Source organism: Anas platyrhynchos, chromosome 2, assembly GCF_047663525.1.
Source record: "Anas platyrhynchos isolate ZD024472 breed Pekin duck chromosome 2, IASCAAS_PekinDuck_T2T, whole genome shotgun sequence".
Classification (NCBI taxonomy): Eukaryota; Metazoa; Chordata; class Aves; order Anseriformes; family Anatidae; genus Anas; species Anas platyrhynchos.
The window spans coordinates 128,938,598-128,955,470 of record NC_092588.1 but is presented as its reverse complement, the minus strand read 5'-3'; the positions used below and the strand labels follow the sequence as shown (position 1 = coordinate 128,955,470).

The 16,873-nt window shown below is 37.2% G+C and overlaps 1 protein-coding gene across 15 annotated transcripts in view; it reads right to left on the bottom strand.

Annotated features, from left to right (window-relative positions):
• The window catches only part of CRPPA (CDP-L-ribitol pyrophosphorylase A), a 147,558-nt gene that overhangs the window by 115,991 nt on the left and 14,694 nt on the right, over window positions 1–16,873 (bottom strand). For all 15 annotated transcript variants that reach the window (XR_011806990.1, XR_011806993.1, XR_011806996.1 and 12 more), the window contains one exon: window positions 4,479–4,628. Coding sequence is in view for 7 of the 15 variants with exons in the window: in XM_072033581.1 (XP_071889682.1) it covers window positions 4,479–4,628 (150 nt within the window). In the remaining 8 variants the exon portion in view is untranslated. The remainder of the gene's footprint in view (window positions 1–4,478; window positions 4,629–16,873) is intronic.

The window sequence follows — 16,873 nt, the reverse complement described above, 5'->3', positions numbered from 1 at the left end:
AAAACAGTAAGTAATATTTATTGGCTGTATTTGTCTCAGGTAGGTTAGAATAGAAGCAAGTAATGAGATCTGTGACTGTACAACCTTTCCACAGGTTTCACTAATCGTAAGAGATTTGCATTTTTGATTTAAAATAGTTTAGCTAATTCACTGCTAATATTTACAAAAGCTTATTGGTACAGTTCATTGCATTTTGCATGAAAGGAATTCATAAATTGGGATATACCAGAACTAGGACCACTTGTATAACAACAGGTTTTTCCCCTTACCACATTTACATGGCCATTTACCCAATGTCACCTAGAAAAAAAATGGTTAAAGTAAAGCCTCATATTCCTGCCTATGAGATACAACACACATTTTAAATAAAGTTCTCACTCCTCTTGCAGTTCGTGTCTGTCACTTGCCCACCTTGTGCCAAGTATTTATCATACCAGATAAAACCTGTACTTAAACTGAAGAGCACATAAGAAGTGCTGTATTTTATAAGGATATGAGGTAAGGAAGCATGTGTGATATGTGAAATGGTAATACTCAGAGGCATGTAAGGAGGCCTGCAGAATTCATCCATTTTTCTCTTCAGAGTGATTCCAATGCCCAAGTCTAAAGTCCTATTACAAAGCGGGGGCATCGGAATACTTCACTGTACCAGAAGTGAAGTATTATAAACAGCTGTTTTACCATGCATCATATAACCAATGGAACAAAGATATGCCACAGAAAGCGGTAGGCAGCATTAAATATAGGACTAAATGCCCTAATCTGCCAAAACTTACCTCACACCTGTTATATATGGAATGGTAATTCATGTTGAGAAAATGGTTGATATTAATAAAGAAGGGGGAGGAGATGTAGACTTCATTTATAACACACCTATTCATTTATGCCCTGGTTTCAGCAGAGATATAGTTTTCTTCATAGCGGCTGGCATGTTGCTGCGTGTTGTATTTAGGAGAAAAATGGCGTTGGTAACATATCCATGCTTTAGTTGTTACTGAGCAGTGCTTACAGCAAGTCAAGGACTTTCAGCTTTTCATGCTGCCCTGCCAGCAAGTAAGTTGGGGGTGCACAAGAAGCTGGGAGGGGACACAACCAGCACAGGTGACCAAACTAACCAAAGGCATGTTCCAGGCCATGTGCTGTCATGCTGAACACTAAAACTGGGGGAGTTGGCTGCTGCTCAGGGACGGGCTGTGCATTAGTTGACAGGTGGTGTGCAACTGCATTGTGCATCACTTGTTTTCTATATAGATTATTATTATAATCCCTTCCTTTTCTGTTCTATTAAACTGTCTTCATCTCAACCTAAGAGTTTTACCTTTTTTCCCCAGTTTGATTCTCTCCCCCACCTCACTGGAGGGGAGTAAATATATGGCTGCCTGCCACATTAAACACCAACAATTTATTCTAAGTACTCTATCTAATGACACAAAAGCCAGAGTAATGAGGCCTTTTAAGATCAAGACACCATTTTAGCTCTACTCTCTATTGTGGGTTCTGCTTAATTTCAATACTGCCTTTAAATGTTTTTAGTGCACCACTTAAATATCAGATATGTGAGCAATGAGGAATGTATGTTTTACATTCCTCTCAGTCATTAAAGGACAATGGAAGTACATGCAATTTTTGGAAAAGTTAAAACGTTCCAACAGCACTTCTATAAGCTGAGAAGTTACTCTTTATGACAACAGAATTCTTGACATGGCCAGATTTACATTAGGACCTGAACACAAAATACCTGTTTGAAAAATGTATATTTTAAGGCCACAGACAAGAAGATATAAGAGTGAAAACTATGCTGAGATCCAGCATAAAAACTGAGATGCAACACAAAGAAATGTATGCAAATTATCTGTCTGGATGTCCTCAGATACATTGATTTTTGGCACCACTGGCAAAGGGATTCACTGTAATATACATATATTTTAAGAAAATATTGCAAATCGATCTGACATTGTTTATATCTACTTCATAATTTTATGTACAAGGCACGTATTGTTGCCCAAACTACCATTGTCCTTTTTTAATCACGCAAGAAATAGAAAAAGGTTTCTGAAGAAATGCTTTTCAATTTGAGAAAGAAAAAGAACATACAAAAGTAAATGAGAAAACTAGTCAGCTCTGCTCAAACCTGTGCCAGGCAAGAAAAGCAAAAAAGGGCTGTTCATGTGTAGCTTATAAGAGTAAGAGAACTGATACTTAATTGAAAGGTGTAACTTTGTGGTTAAGATACCCAGAGATATTACAGTTATGGAAAAGAACAAATCTGGAAGTTAACTCTCTACCTATTCACATCAGATGATGCATTTAAATGAAAGAGTTTAAGAGCAGTATTCCACATTACCCTCAATGCAATGTTATTTGAAGCAAATTTCAAATGGGCTACTTCTTTCTAAGGAATGCATGTTTGACTGCTGTTTTCCCCCCCACTGTTGTTGCATAAAGGTCACAACTGCATAAACCGCACAGAAATGGGATCATAATCACAAGCCAAGTCAGCTGAACTGAATTGTTCAACTCCCAGCACTGTGTCTTCCAACATGAATAACAATATAATTTTTATCTTTGTTCTTCTGTACAATGATACTTACCTACTTTACCATGTTGTGGGGACCAATGTTAGGCATCTATGAAGTACTGTAAGCTGCATCTATTCCTACAAAAATCTGCCCTACAGTAGCTTTACTAAATTCTTCAGGACAGTGATTATCTATCTTTTTATTTGTTTGTACAGTTCCCAGAACAATAGGGTCTTAATCCTTGACTTGGACAGCTAGGCACCATTGAAACATAAATAATTAGCAAACAATATGAGTTGAGAGATTTAGCGAAGTGTTATCCTTCTCAGAGCTCCAAGGCACAGAGCATTTAAATGACCAGAATTTAGCCAATGCAAAGGGAACTGGGGACAAGGAATCATAGCCTTGATTGTTTGCTAACAACTTTGGTGGCTTGTTCTTGAAAGAGCAGGGATATAAAAAAGAAAACTGATGGAATGCATATGTGACAAGACAACACTATTCAGAGGAACATAGGGATTGCAAATATAGTTGCCTTTTGAGCAAGGCAATAAGGGGCAAAAAAAATTTTTATGTATTTGCCAGCTCTTCTGTATCTGCAAAATAGGAGCAAACACAGTAGGAAAAAATAGAGGGGTTTTGTTTTGTTTTTGAGAAAACACATAAACATGCAATTTGCCAAAACAGATACACACCAACAAGAAAGAAATGATTGCATAACCAACAGTAGCTGTTGTCTCTTGAGATGTGTTCCATGCATGTGTACACTGCCTTTATCACAGGTATGCCCACTGCATTCAAGCTAGAGACTTTCATTTTGACATATCAGCTGTAAACATCAAGAACTTCCACCTGCCTACCATCAGAAGTAAAATGGCTGGAGCTAGTACAATCACTTCAGTAGTTCTTCATCTTGGACAACCCTTCATCTTCAGCACCTAGCAATAGCTTCAGGTATCATGCATAAAGGGTACGATATGGAATTTTTGCCAACATTTCAAAGTACTCTTCATTGCCTGTCCACGCATTTGTTCTGTTGTTGGTGACTTCAAAGCTATGCACTATCAGTAATTTTGTCTTGTTTACTCTCGAAATGAAAGACTGATGACTGTCAGCATTAGTGGAGTGAAAAATAATTCTTTCCAAGTGACAAATGAAGAAATGCTCTGCTTTCAGTCAATCTAGAAGATACCTGGAGGACAGGCAATTTCCACAAGGTGATGAATGAAAAGGAAGTAGAATGCCGAGACGAAAGCCTGGAGTGTTTCCAGTAAACTGTGAATGCAGGGTGGGGCAAATGAAAGCAATCTTCAAGAGGGATAAAGGCAAAAAAGTCAGGGTTTATTATACTACCCACAGTTTTTGTTTTTCTTAAATAAAGATGAAGTTAACATGATGTATTAGAAAAAAAAATAATTACAACACACTATGTAAAATATTATTTCCAGCTAGTAATCAAAGTTTGTACAATATGATCATTTATTATAACACATGCAATATGAAACACTTTAAACATTTCTCTAGATGTATCAAGGTAATATTATCCAAGTGTTTTAAAACAGCCTGGATCTCATGTTATTATATAATGCCATTACTACACTGTGTATGCAGAACTCTGTTACTCTGTCAACGACACATATAGAATACATACCTAACTTTAAGCACGTTAGCCCACTCATATAAATAATCTATTTAATATACAATAAAATTCAAAGCAAATCAATAGTTTCCAATAGTTTAGACCCTCACCCCCACACACCTTGTATTTGGCAGTTTGATACCAGAAATATTTGAATAGATGAGAACGATAAAGCACTGTCATCAAAATATCACAGAGAAATAAGATGTCCAATTTGATGTGATCTGAAATAAATGCCTATTTGTGAGAGGTTTTTTATTTGTTTGTTTGTTTTTACACACTAAAGGCAAACAGTCCTATAAGAAAACTCAAAGTCTTACCTGTTGGTATGCTTCATAGATTACATCAAATAAGAAAGCCTGAGGCATTTCACTTGCTCTGTACCTGGCACGTTCCAATGAGTGGTCTAAACAGCCATCTTCACCAGAGGCAATAACAGTAGAAACTAAAGGACGAATTGCTCCTGCTGCCTGTGAAACAAAACATAAAAAGAGGCCTAAATGTTAATACAAATGTATATCAGATAGCTGCAGCCAAAAAAATAAAATAATAAAAAAATCAGGGCTTTAAAATAAATTCTCTACTTATCTTTTATATATCTCTCCATATGAAACTTTTCATATCAATATAGCCACAGAAGACTGTGTAAGTATACAATGAGAGCTAATTTAGATGCACAAAAAAAAATCTAAGTCCTTTATAAACATCTATTGTAATCACACATGCAGACCTGAAATGTCCGTTATCAGACTTCCTTCTACATACATATTAGGTGGTTTCTGTAAGCATAGACCTATTTAGATATAAAACTGCAGGAGACACAGCTGGTAGGTCTTGACAATCCACAGCACCTATTGCTTTCATAGATTTCCATTTGGTTAAACTGCTCAGAAATAAGCAACAAGAACAAAAATTTCAAATTGAGCTTGTTCCTCCTTGCTGAATTCATCTCTTACTGAGCATCCACAATTACCTGTCACTGGGAATACAGTCACTGGGAATACAGTATAATCAGAAAGTACTCAGTATCCAGCAGCACTGTGCCCCAGAACAGATAATGAAATTATTATATTTCTGTTTTGGTCTTGCTTAGATCTGAAACCAATTAAGCACACTCACTTCCTTGATCTTTTCATCAATATAGAGTATTAAGGATCGATAGCATTTCTGAAACAGAGCTCTCCTAGCAGTTCTCTAACCAAAAATCTACCTATCTTCATCAGTCATTTAAGTAATTGGAACAAGAGGCATCCATACAATTTGTTCAAGAAGAGAAGGATGCAGCTGGAGAACACTGCTTATCAAGCCACAGAGAGAAAAGCATGCTCTTTAACAATGCTAATCATTGAGAATGGTGCGCACATACTATACCGTTTATTATCTATTTTGAATAATAATTTTTAAAAATGTTGTTGTTCCAAAATACTTGGAATTACCCAGCATCTTAAAGGAGTATGCCTAGAAAACAACTTCCAGTGGTGAGTTCTGACACTTTTCACTGTAGCCACCAAAGATCTTCTAGAGAACTTTTCCACTGAATAAACCGGGTACCACATGACAAAAAATAAGAGCACAGTTTTTTATTTATTTTTTTTTTTATTGGCAAAGCATGCCAATGCCAGTCTCGGACATGTAAGTCTTGTCCTTTTTTACAGTATTTTTTTGACCTCAAATAACCATCCAGTGGCAAAAAGAGCCCTAAGTGTTGTTCCTCTGCTAAGAGAAAGAACTACAGTTGCCTTCCCTCCCCCTTTCACACTACTGAACAATAAAACAGGGGACTGCAGTCAGTGTGTTGAGCATTTTATGAGGTCTAAAATACAGCTTCTTAGTTCATTGTTTTACATAATGAGGACAGAGATGTTAATCAACTTCCCATGCCCAAAGAGCTGTGGTATGCAATGAGCTACCTGGGCATAGGGCAGGGAGAAGCAATAGAAAAGATTGAAAAGATTCATATGACAGTGATAATTGAATCATGCAATGGTTGTGGTTGGGGGGCAGCTCTGGAGATAATCTAGTCCATCCCTGCTGCTTAAGAAAGGTCACCCAGGGCAAATTGCACAGGATCACATCTAGATGAGCCTTGAATATCTCCAGAGAAGGAGACTCCACAGCCTCTCTGGGCAGCCTGTTCCAGTGCTCAGCCACCCTCATAGCGAAGATGTTCTTCCTCTTACTCAGAGGAATTTCCTGTGTGTCAGTTTGTACCTGAACCACTTTCTCAAAACCTTAAAAGTACTTTTTCTTTCTAATAAGTGTGAGTAGATATCTATATAAGCACTGTATGGAACAAAACACTATCTTCTGTCATCCAGAGGCAAAACATGGTACAGAAAGATCAGCAAGAATTATGAAATCACAGAAAAGCTGTCTGTAATGGATCTCTAGAGGTCATCTAGTCCATCCCTCTGACCTAGGCAAGATCATTTTTACTTCTGTCATAGAAGTAGCAAACTGACAAGATAAATAAATACCATTACAATTTTAGTAATACATCAACATTTTGAATGCGGAATAAAACTTAACAGATGTACTTTAAGGAAAATCTGTGCACAAGCACAAGTAGAAACACTAAATTATCTGCAACTTGTACCCTCTCTATTTTCTGTGATTCTAGGACATGGATTATTACCTCCACATCACAGCTGCTGGGCATTTGGATTATGTTATTTTGCTCTGCCGTCATATTTTAATTGGTCACACACACAAAAAGTTATAAAATTAGAAGGTCATGGGAAAAGAGAGCAGCATGTTAGCCACAGTTTTTCTGTAATTAGTTAAGTCTATTTAACTTTTTTTTTTTTTCTGGAACAGTTACCATTCCAGAAAACCAGTTAGAAAAAGAGGATTTCTTAGGCTGATCCAATATTTTATTACAGTTTTTAACAATCATGTCATGTTACTTTTTAAGCATAAAACAGGCCAACAGAATACAATGTGACTTGCGTAACTAGATCTCACAAGTGAAAGAAACATGCACTCTGAGAAACAAAAAAACAAACTTCAATTCTAAATAAAATTGAAATACTCAAAACGACATTCTTAAAAGAGCTCTGAAACACATTGTTTTCTTGACATCTGGTTTATTGCACAATAAAAATTCATGAATGTCTGTATCTGTATCTTTGTGACAACAATGAACCACATCTCCTGCTTTGCTTAGGCCTAACTCTTCCAGAAAATTGAGGAAGATTTGATTTCTTATAAATTCAAACATGTAATTTTTAAAGCTCCCAATTAATTTCTCGAGTATCTGAAAATTTCATGGCATCTAAATTTTAACAAATGGCATTTTTAACAGTTAAAATTTTGCTTTACGTTACTTCAGCACTGAGTCCAGTGTGGCAGGCTGAGGGTTTTTCACCTGCTTTCCAGCAGTTTCAATGAGAAATCACAACATGAACACAGTAAGATATGCCTCTCAAACTATACTTGACCCTGACTGAAAACATGAAGTTTAACACAAAGAAATAGATTTACGGCTTCAGCCTAAATCATGCAACTGAAATTCTAACGATGTATTCAGCAACAAGATAATTAGTAGTCATTTGTTTAAAAAATTCAATTTTTATTCCAAAAGAGGATAACAATCCATAACTGCTCTATACTCTAAAAGCAGAATGTACTCTAAAATCTTTTGTATTTAATGCCAGTTAAGTTTCTACTTACAGAAAATGAGCAGCAGAGGTCCAAAAGTTGTGAAGTCATGAGCTAGAGCATACTTGCAAAGGTGCAGCACTGAGTTGAAAATCCTAAGAGACAAGATACAGCAACTGGTCTGCTTGTTTTCCTCAGTACTGGTTCACCTACCTGCAGGTCCTTTCTGTCTTGGCACCTAAGCACAGATCTCAACCAGATGCTGTGACCCTAGGCAGGGCCAAGCTCACCACCTCAGTGACACAAGAACCATGAATGGTCCTAAGGCCACTGTCAGACTGTGAGGAACAGATATCAAGTAAAGGAAAACTTGGCTGTGTATGCTCTGCATTATTTTCATACAAAATGGGGACAAGAGGGTTGAGCCCCTAGCACAGGAAATCTTGCATCTGCAAGACTTCTGGCAATATTTGCTAGTTGGCATATGCTGACACAGCTGCCAAACCCACACTGGCTTACTCAGAGCTCACCCCACATGCTTCTGGTTCCAAAATTGGCCCATGGGTATCTTCATTCATGGTCAAAACATAATATTTGGCATGTAAAAGCAGAAGAAATGAGTTGTGAATTTTGTTCTCACACACAGGCCAAAGAGGGACGTGGTCTGAGATATACGGTGTATTTCCTTCCGGTCAGCTCAAGTATCCACCCTCCTCAGCAGAAAGCCTTTCCTGATTTCCACTCCTAGCAGTCTTACAATGAATGGAACAGAGAATTTAGGTACTGAAGACAGGCCTATTGAAAACATTTTTCCGTTCAGAAATCAGAACCTCACGCCCCTTATGGCTGTGGGGTGCAAGTGAAAAACACAATCATCCAGTCAGCCAATGCGCATTCAGTTACAATACCAAGTACTTTATTCTTTGTGAGGATTTTCCATGTTGTTTTTTCAGTTATAGATCCGTAACAACAGACCTCTCTCTTTTTTTTTTTGGTAAAGAGAGTATTTACACTGAGTCTTAGGTATGTGAGTTCTATTTGTTCTAATTGGAGAAGCTTTGACTTGCTGTCTATGTCAGGAATGTACAGGTACTTGGCCCAGCTCTTGGGTAAGAGGTTCAGACATGAATTTTAAAAAAATGAATGAAACAAAGAAAATGTGTCCTTGTTTAAAATTATCAGTACTGGTTAACATGACAGGATAGTTTTACACATTGTTTTTATACTTTGAATTATCCTACTACAAACTCTCATGAGCCTAAAGGAAGTGTTTGTGTCTTATACTAACATTACCCTATGCAGAGGTCCCATTTTCCAAATACTAATCATTTTGACCCAGATCTCAGGTGGATTCTTTTTCAAAATCACATACAAAATGTATCATACACAGTTCCTAAATGTTATGCTGATAGTTAATGGACTGTTAAACATTTTCTTTAAATGGCCACTTTACAACCTTCAAGCCTCTCCACTTCAAAGACAGTCAAGCACTAGTTTCGATTCATCTGGCATGAACAGGAAATGCAAATAGTTCTTCCTTCCCCTGTTTTTATATATTTTGATAAATAGATTTATGAAAGCAGTAAAATAACTGTAGGCAAGCTCTTAAAGTTTTTTGGTTGTTTTTTTTTTTTTTGGTTTGGTTTGGGTGGTTTTTTTGAGCATAACAGACGTATACTGCTACTGGTTAATTTTCTTGCAGACAAAATACTGGGGAAAAAAAATCCACATCCATTTAATCTCTATCATTTCCTCAAAACAGTCTTAAAATGTCACAAGAACATACAATTCTATCAACTTCAGTGAAAATGATAGACTAATATCTCACAGAAGCAAGCTCCTTCAATGCCTATGCTGAAAACGAGCCTTTAGATACGGTAGGCATCTCTTATAACCCTTAAACTGCACAAATAAAAAGCATTTACAAACAGGTTCTCAGTTTTCTATTCAGCTTTTTGCATAACTGCGTACAGCACAGCATACGGTCAAGATTTAAAGATGCTGACTGGAAAAGACGTATAGAATGAAGGGCCTCACCCAGGTCAGTAACACTGTCCAAAAGTATTTTCAATAGATTCATAGAGTCAGTTCTATGATTATAGAATGACTTGGGTTGGAAGGGACCTTAAAGACCATCTAGTTTCAAACCCCCTGCCATAGGCAGGGATGCCACCCACAAGATCATGTTGGCATCATCCAACCTGGCCTTGAACACCTCTAAGCATGGGGCACCCGCAGCCTCTCTGGGCAACCTGTATCACTACCTCACCACCCAAGGCATATTCAGGGCATACTACTGTACCTTTCCATTTAACAGTAACACCTTATTTTTCTTATTTTATCATACTTTTATTCTGAACAGAAATGATTTAGAGGGATGTATTCTGTGAGTACTTATACAAAAATACAAACTTGGGTAACACAATGCAGCATGATTTATTTTTATTGAATAATCAAAAATTCTCATGTTGCTTAAAAAAAAATCAGAACTCACTAAAACTTCAAAACAGTCTGTGTGGGTGGGGCAGGTGAAGCTTATATGACAAGCAAGGAATTACCCAGGTAACAAATATCCCTGACACACCGTGCATTCAACCGAGACCAATGCTCCACGTCCAGAACAGAACTTGCCAAGAACAAGAACAGTCAGAAGCTCCAAAACAGCATGGAAAACAACACACCTGCGTCACTGTTATGTTTCTTTTTGGTAGCCAGGGACAAAACAGAACATGATCAAATAACTGCAACGCTAAGCAAGGTGAATGATATGGACTAGGAATATAAAAAAAAAAAAAATCCAGTAGCACAAAATCTGTACAAAAAAGTGGGGTAACAAGGTCAGGCAACCAGAAGTCCTGCAGGCTGATATACTATATATATATATATACACACACACACATATATATTATATATGCACACCTACATATATAGATACACACACACACACACACACACACACACACTTTGGCACACCCTTGACCCCACTAGACCCCAGGTATTAATGCAGATCCACAAAGTTCACTTAGATGGCCAATTTGCAACCTTGAACTTCAAGCGAGCAGGAATCATAGCCTAAAACTTTACAGAAGCTAATCCTAAACAATCAAACAATCTCCCATTCATCTAGTATGATTCCCTTCTATTTTTGAATTAGTCCTGAAAGACTTTTATTCTCCATTCAGAGCTTTCATCTCCACTGAAGTTCATTTTACCTATGCTTTCTACTTCCTCAGCTGTCTAGTAATATAAAACAATTGTATATTTTATATTTCAAACATCCTAATAGCATAAGAGTCAATGTTTTAAAATTACTTAGAAATAGGCCTGATGTCAAACACATCCAAAGCTTCTGAGTGTCATCTTCAGAAGAATAGCCCAATTCTGATGTTTTTATATGTTTTCTCAACATTCATATTTATTAAATCTAATTCTTTAATCAGAGTTGTTTTCCACTCTGACAAACAAAATAGCACTGAACCAAACTCTCAGATGATTTAGTCACACCCTGCCTTATTAAAAATAAACGTGTCTTGCATATATACACTGGACTTAGAAATACATGTTCATCACTTCAAAGCAGCTGATTTCTTTGGAACTGTATGCTGGAGATTGTGGGGTCAGTCACAATTTGCAAGACAAATACATCTTTTCTGGAACTCGATTAAAGTCAATTTTGTAGAGGTGAATTTGGTAAATACACATACAATTTTATCCTTCTCTTCCATGAAGACGAGGATTACATTAGGACACTGTTCAACTACATAATAAAAACCATGAAGAACAACGTATGTTAATTTAGACAAGCTAGGTATCTAATAGTTTACAAATATGTTCTGGAATGTTTTTTATTAGGTGAAAGATTATTTATATGTGACCAAACACTACCATCTCCTAAGAATTTCAGTTTAAATTAGGTCTGGCTATGAACCAGCAAAAGAAGCTCAGAATAACCATGATTAATTTCCTCTCATTTTATTCCGTCAAACCGTTTCCACATGTTACTACAGGGTAAGTATTCTTTTACACAAATCTAGCTACTTGCCATGAAGGGCATTCACAGCCCTCTACAAAATGAAAAATTCAGAAATAAACACAGTACCTGTGATGCATGAAACAGGTAGAAACATGCATTCCTATTCAGACATCTGCAGTCGAGCTAATTGTACCTATAGTAGTGAACATGAGCCACCCTCAGTAATTACCATTGAAGTTAGCAGAATTGTCTTTACTGAAAGATTTCTTATTTCAAATTTCTCAAAGAAAATTTCAAAAAACTCAGTTAAAAGATCAAAATATTTCACATTTTTAAGAGAATGTTCTTTCCCCATTTTTGTATTGTAAATCTGAAGCAAAGAATGTCTAATAAAACAGTCATGCAACCATCTGAACTTCTTTAATGTCCATTCAAGGTAGTTCACAGAAATTCAAGTGCCGCATCTTTTTTTTTTTTCTTATGATTTTTTTCTTTTCCTTTTCTGCATTTGGTATACAGCTGCTGCCTAGGACTACACTTTAGCATCTCTATAACTGAAAGTTGTAATCTAATGAGCAATCTTTTGATTCCACTGCAGAGATGGAAGACCAAGTGTCTCCTCAAATCAGTCCTACCTCGCCAACTTATGGAAAACAATTACCTGGTGCTACAATTCTACCTGGATGGAAAAGACTGGACAAAGTAACAACACATATAAGCTACCACTCCTATACAGAGGAGCAGCTGCTAACGATGGTTTGGCTGCACCTGTACAATTTTCTAAACTTGGGTGCGAACCCACATTCAAGCCCAAGCTAGCCCAACTTTCAAAGTGAACCAGTACAGCGCTCTGAACCTCATTCTGCACGCAGCAGCCACCTACTTGCTGCACTGCAAGGCAAGGCAGCAGCCTGGCTATGTTGATTGGACTCAAACCTGTCACCCGCTGCCCTCAAAACTCCTTGTTGATGGTTCAAAAGGCCCCTGCAAAGCAATACCTCAGCTGCACGCTTTTCCCTTGAAGTGCCAGATGTGGCATGAAGACAGGACTACAGGCCAACCAGGACAACCAGGATGACTCACTGAAGAGTAAGACACCACAATAGACATAGAAGTACTCTCATTATTGTGTCATGAAACACAACTTCAAGTCCAGAGCATATCATGCTTACACACATACTCATGCACAGACTTCACCATGTAGCACAGACATAACTTGAGTGGCAGTTCTGTGGTGGGAGCAGGACTACTTCTACCAACAAGCACAATACCTAACCTTGGCTGCATACCCATTACAGATCAAGTCTTGCTGGTTTTTTAAACATCTTAATTACCTTACTAAGAATTTTGTTGAAAAAAGATATTAAAATTAATAATCTCTATGGGCACACTATCTTTGATTCTCCTCGGTGAGAGATGTGCTGAAGTTCCTTCAGTGTAGGTAGCATCAACAACCAGTCCAATTCCAGTTGTCTTGATATATTTGTACTGGCAGCCTCTAATTGCCCAAGGACAGTATTGGTTGAAATGTTAAACAAGCTTGGTGTAACACAGATACGAAACTTAATCATCACTCAGACAAAACGAAGGTTAATTAGAACATGTGTGTTGAACACTACAAAATAGGCTCATATACTAAACTTCACCTAATTTCCTTAAAGTCTGTTTACCCAGCTGGCTAGGAACAACAGCAGAACTCCCTAAAATTGGACACATGTTAATCTTAAACCAACACCAGGAAGGAAGAAGTTATAATTGTGTTTATTCCTAGCTGCAAAAGACGGGATGTTTAATCAGAAATTTAATATACACTTTGATCCAATGTTAATGAGCTGACACTATGTTGTACATTGAACTGACTTCAAAGAGACAAGATTCCTTAAACAAATGTAATGTATATTTATGACACTGTTTAAGAAAAAGAAAACATTTCTTCTAATGAGGTCACCTTTATCAGAACATATTATCTGAGTAACTGGGGATAGTACATGTACATCAAGACATGTCAGAGCCTCAATTAGCTATGGCAAACTCAAGGTTACTGATAGCTGAAACTTCCTCAAAAATTAAGGCTGCATATATATATATATATATATATATATATATATATATATATTACTTTACATAATTTCTGTTCTTTTGTATCTAAAGCATATACCTCTACAAATATCTGTAAATATTGCTTTGATCCAATCAACAACATACCAAATTCTAAACTTTATTCTGTGGAAAAAGTAAGACTTCTCAAAGAAAATCAAAAAGATTCCCTTCAAAAAGACAGAATGATGGGAATATGCAACAGAAATTATATGTATGGGTTGGAACAAGAAAGCAAAATAAGCATATCACAGACAGCAACTGGCCACAGTGTGCCACAAAGGACTTTGCAAATTGTAAGTCAATATAAAGAGGAGTTAATACTTATGTTCAGCACAGTAGAAATCTTAAAGCTACTGCCAAAGCAGTTACAATTACAGTTAAGGTATATTTTACTTCCAAAAAGCCTGTGCCATTATAAAATCAACAATATTGTGATGTAATAGATACTGATCCACCACACACCGTAAAATGCAGGATTTACAAACTATGAAGAAGAAAAGATCTTGAGGGGTTATAGAAGGACTAGTGCACCATCAACCAAAGGCAAAGCCACAGTTTTTATTTAGTAACTCTCCACCTTACACACAGAGTCCTGAGCAATCAAAAACACAGGCGCTATGGTCTGTGCCCATGCAGTTCCCTAAGCAACTCTGGGCCTGTTTATCAAGTGTTTTTGCCTTCTGAATTCACTCAGCTGCTTCCCTCAGATCTGCCTGGTCCTCTTCTTGCAGGAAGTCTTGCACCCACACTTCTTTTTTCTACAACACATTAATTTCAAAATTTCAAGTTGCCTCTTTTACAAGTTTTATCTTAGACCTTCTCTGTTATTAAAGGCCTTGTAAAATAGATTCTTATTTATCACACTAGTTTGGTTCAAATAGTGATGCTAATACTTCTATGTATGAATGTGATACCTCCTGAATTCACTCCTACATGCTTCAGTGCTCTTGAAGGCAGTTTTAGCTGAATCTGTAATGCAATCCACTTACCTTCTTGGCAACACAAGCATAAGCACAGAATGATACCAGCAAACTATTACAGCACATTAGGCAGGTCAACTTGATTTTGAGAAGCATCACTTAACCTACAGGGCAGGTGTTGTGCACTTGGATAAAAATTCAGATTTCTTTTCAGAGCAGTGTTTGGTGAAAAAGGAAAAAAGATAGAGATGTGTGTATGCATAATCCTTAATAAGAGAAATAAGGCTGAGGATCTTTTCCATATTCTGCCATGTACAAGTGGCTAGAACGATCCAATTTCAAGTGTGTATTTTTATGACATAAAGAGGGCAATTACAGATCATTTAGGCAAGACAGATGCAAAGAGATTGGTAAATTGATATGCTGATTAAAAAAAAAAAAAAAAAAGCACCAATTAAAATCTTTCACAGCACCCCAAAAACATTGTAAAATAAATGCCAGACAACAACCTACCCATTAATCTGGTTTATGCAGAATGGAACATAAAAATAAAAATTATTTAGAGCACTAATTTTAATTACTATTTATATCAACAGAAACACTTCAAACAGTAGCAGCATTATTTAACTATCTGTTTTAAACTGACATTTTATAAGGAGTTTGCTAGTTTTACACTAAAACTGGCATTTCTTTTTGCTAATCAGAAGAATATGATAACTACATATTTAAATAATCTTGCCACAAGATATACTTCTCCATTTTCAGTATCTGTGAAAGTAATTTATACATACATACACATAATATGTATATAAAATACACACATCTTTAAAATTGAAAGATAAAGGTGTCTGTCTGTTTCAGTAAAATGAGCTAGTATTTACACATTTATGGTAAAAGAAAATGATCTAAAATAAGCCAGATAACTTTATGAAGTCATCTTGCATTAAAAAAAAAATAAACAAAAGTATGAAGTTATTATTTCCACTTAACATAAAGATTCTGATGAAAATAGATGTAAACCTTTGCTATCTACTCTCAATCCATTGTTGGACAATGAAAATTTGTTGGATGTTATTTTTTGTTTTGTTTTATTTTGTTTTCCATTTTTATCTATCAACTTCTTAAATGAGATGGCTGTTGAAGTGAACAAGTTGGCATGGGCACTATCTGATATTTTTACTGAAAACTACATTGGCAGAATAAGAAGCTGATGCCTTTTAAGTTGTGATAATTTTCATCCTGCACCTGAATAGCAAACCCCTAGTTAAAGATTCTACTATACAGATCACTGGATTTCAGATTATCTTCCCCTGCACTGAGGACACCCCAGTCTCCTCAAGGAGGAATAAAGTTAAACATAATCAATTCCTCCTGCAACTGTTTGATCAAAAACAAGAAGCAAGAATATAGAGAAATATTTATTACTTTTTCACTTTCTCCTCCTCCATTTCATCTTATATATGAATGAATATAGGAATGTAGGAAGGCTCTACAGGAGGATCTGGATAGGCTGGGCTGATGGGCTGAGGCCAACTGTATGAACGCCAAACGCCGGGTCCTGCACCTGGGGCACAACAACCCCAAGCAGCACTACAGGCTGGGGGAAGAATGGCTGGAAAGCTGCCTGGCAGAGGAGGACCTAGGAGTATTGGTTGCTAGTTGGCTGCATATGAGCCAGCAGTGTGCTCAGGTGACCAAGAAGGCCAACAGCATCCTGGCTTGTATAAGAAGCAGTGTGGCCAGCAGGGCTAGGGAAGTGATTGTCCCCCTGTACTCGGCTCTGGTGAGGCCGCACCTCGAGTACTGTGTTCAGTTTTGGGCCCCTCACTGCAAGAAGGACATCGAGGTGCTCGAGAGAGTCCAGAGAAGGGCAATGAAGCTGGTGAGGGGTATGGAGAACAAGTCTTACAAGGAGCGGCTGAGGGAGCTGAGATACTGGAGAAGAGGAGGCTCAGGGGCAACCTTATCGCTTTTATAAGTACCTTAAAGGAGGCTGTAGCGAGGTGGGGGTTGGACTGTTCTCCCACATGCCGAGGATGGAATGTGGTCTATTCTCCCACAGGACGAGGGGGGAACGTGGTCTATTCCCCACAGGACGAGGGGGAACGGGCTAAAGTTGCAT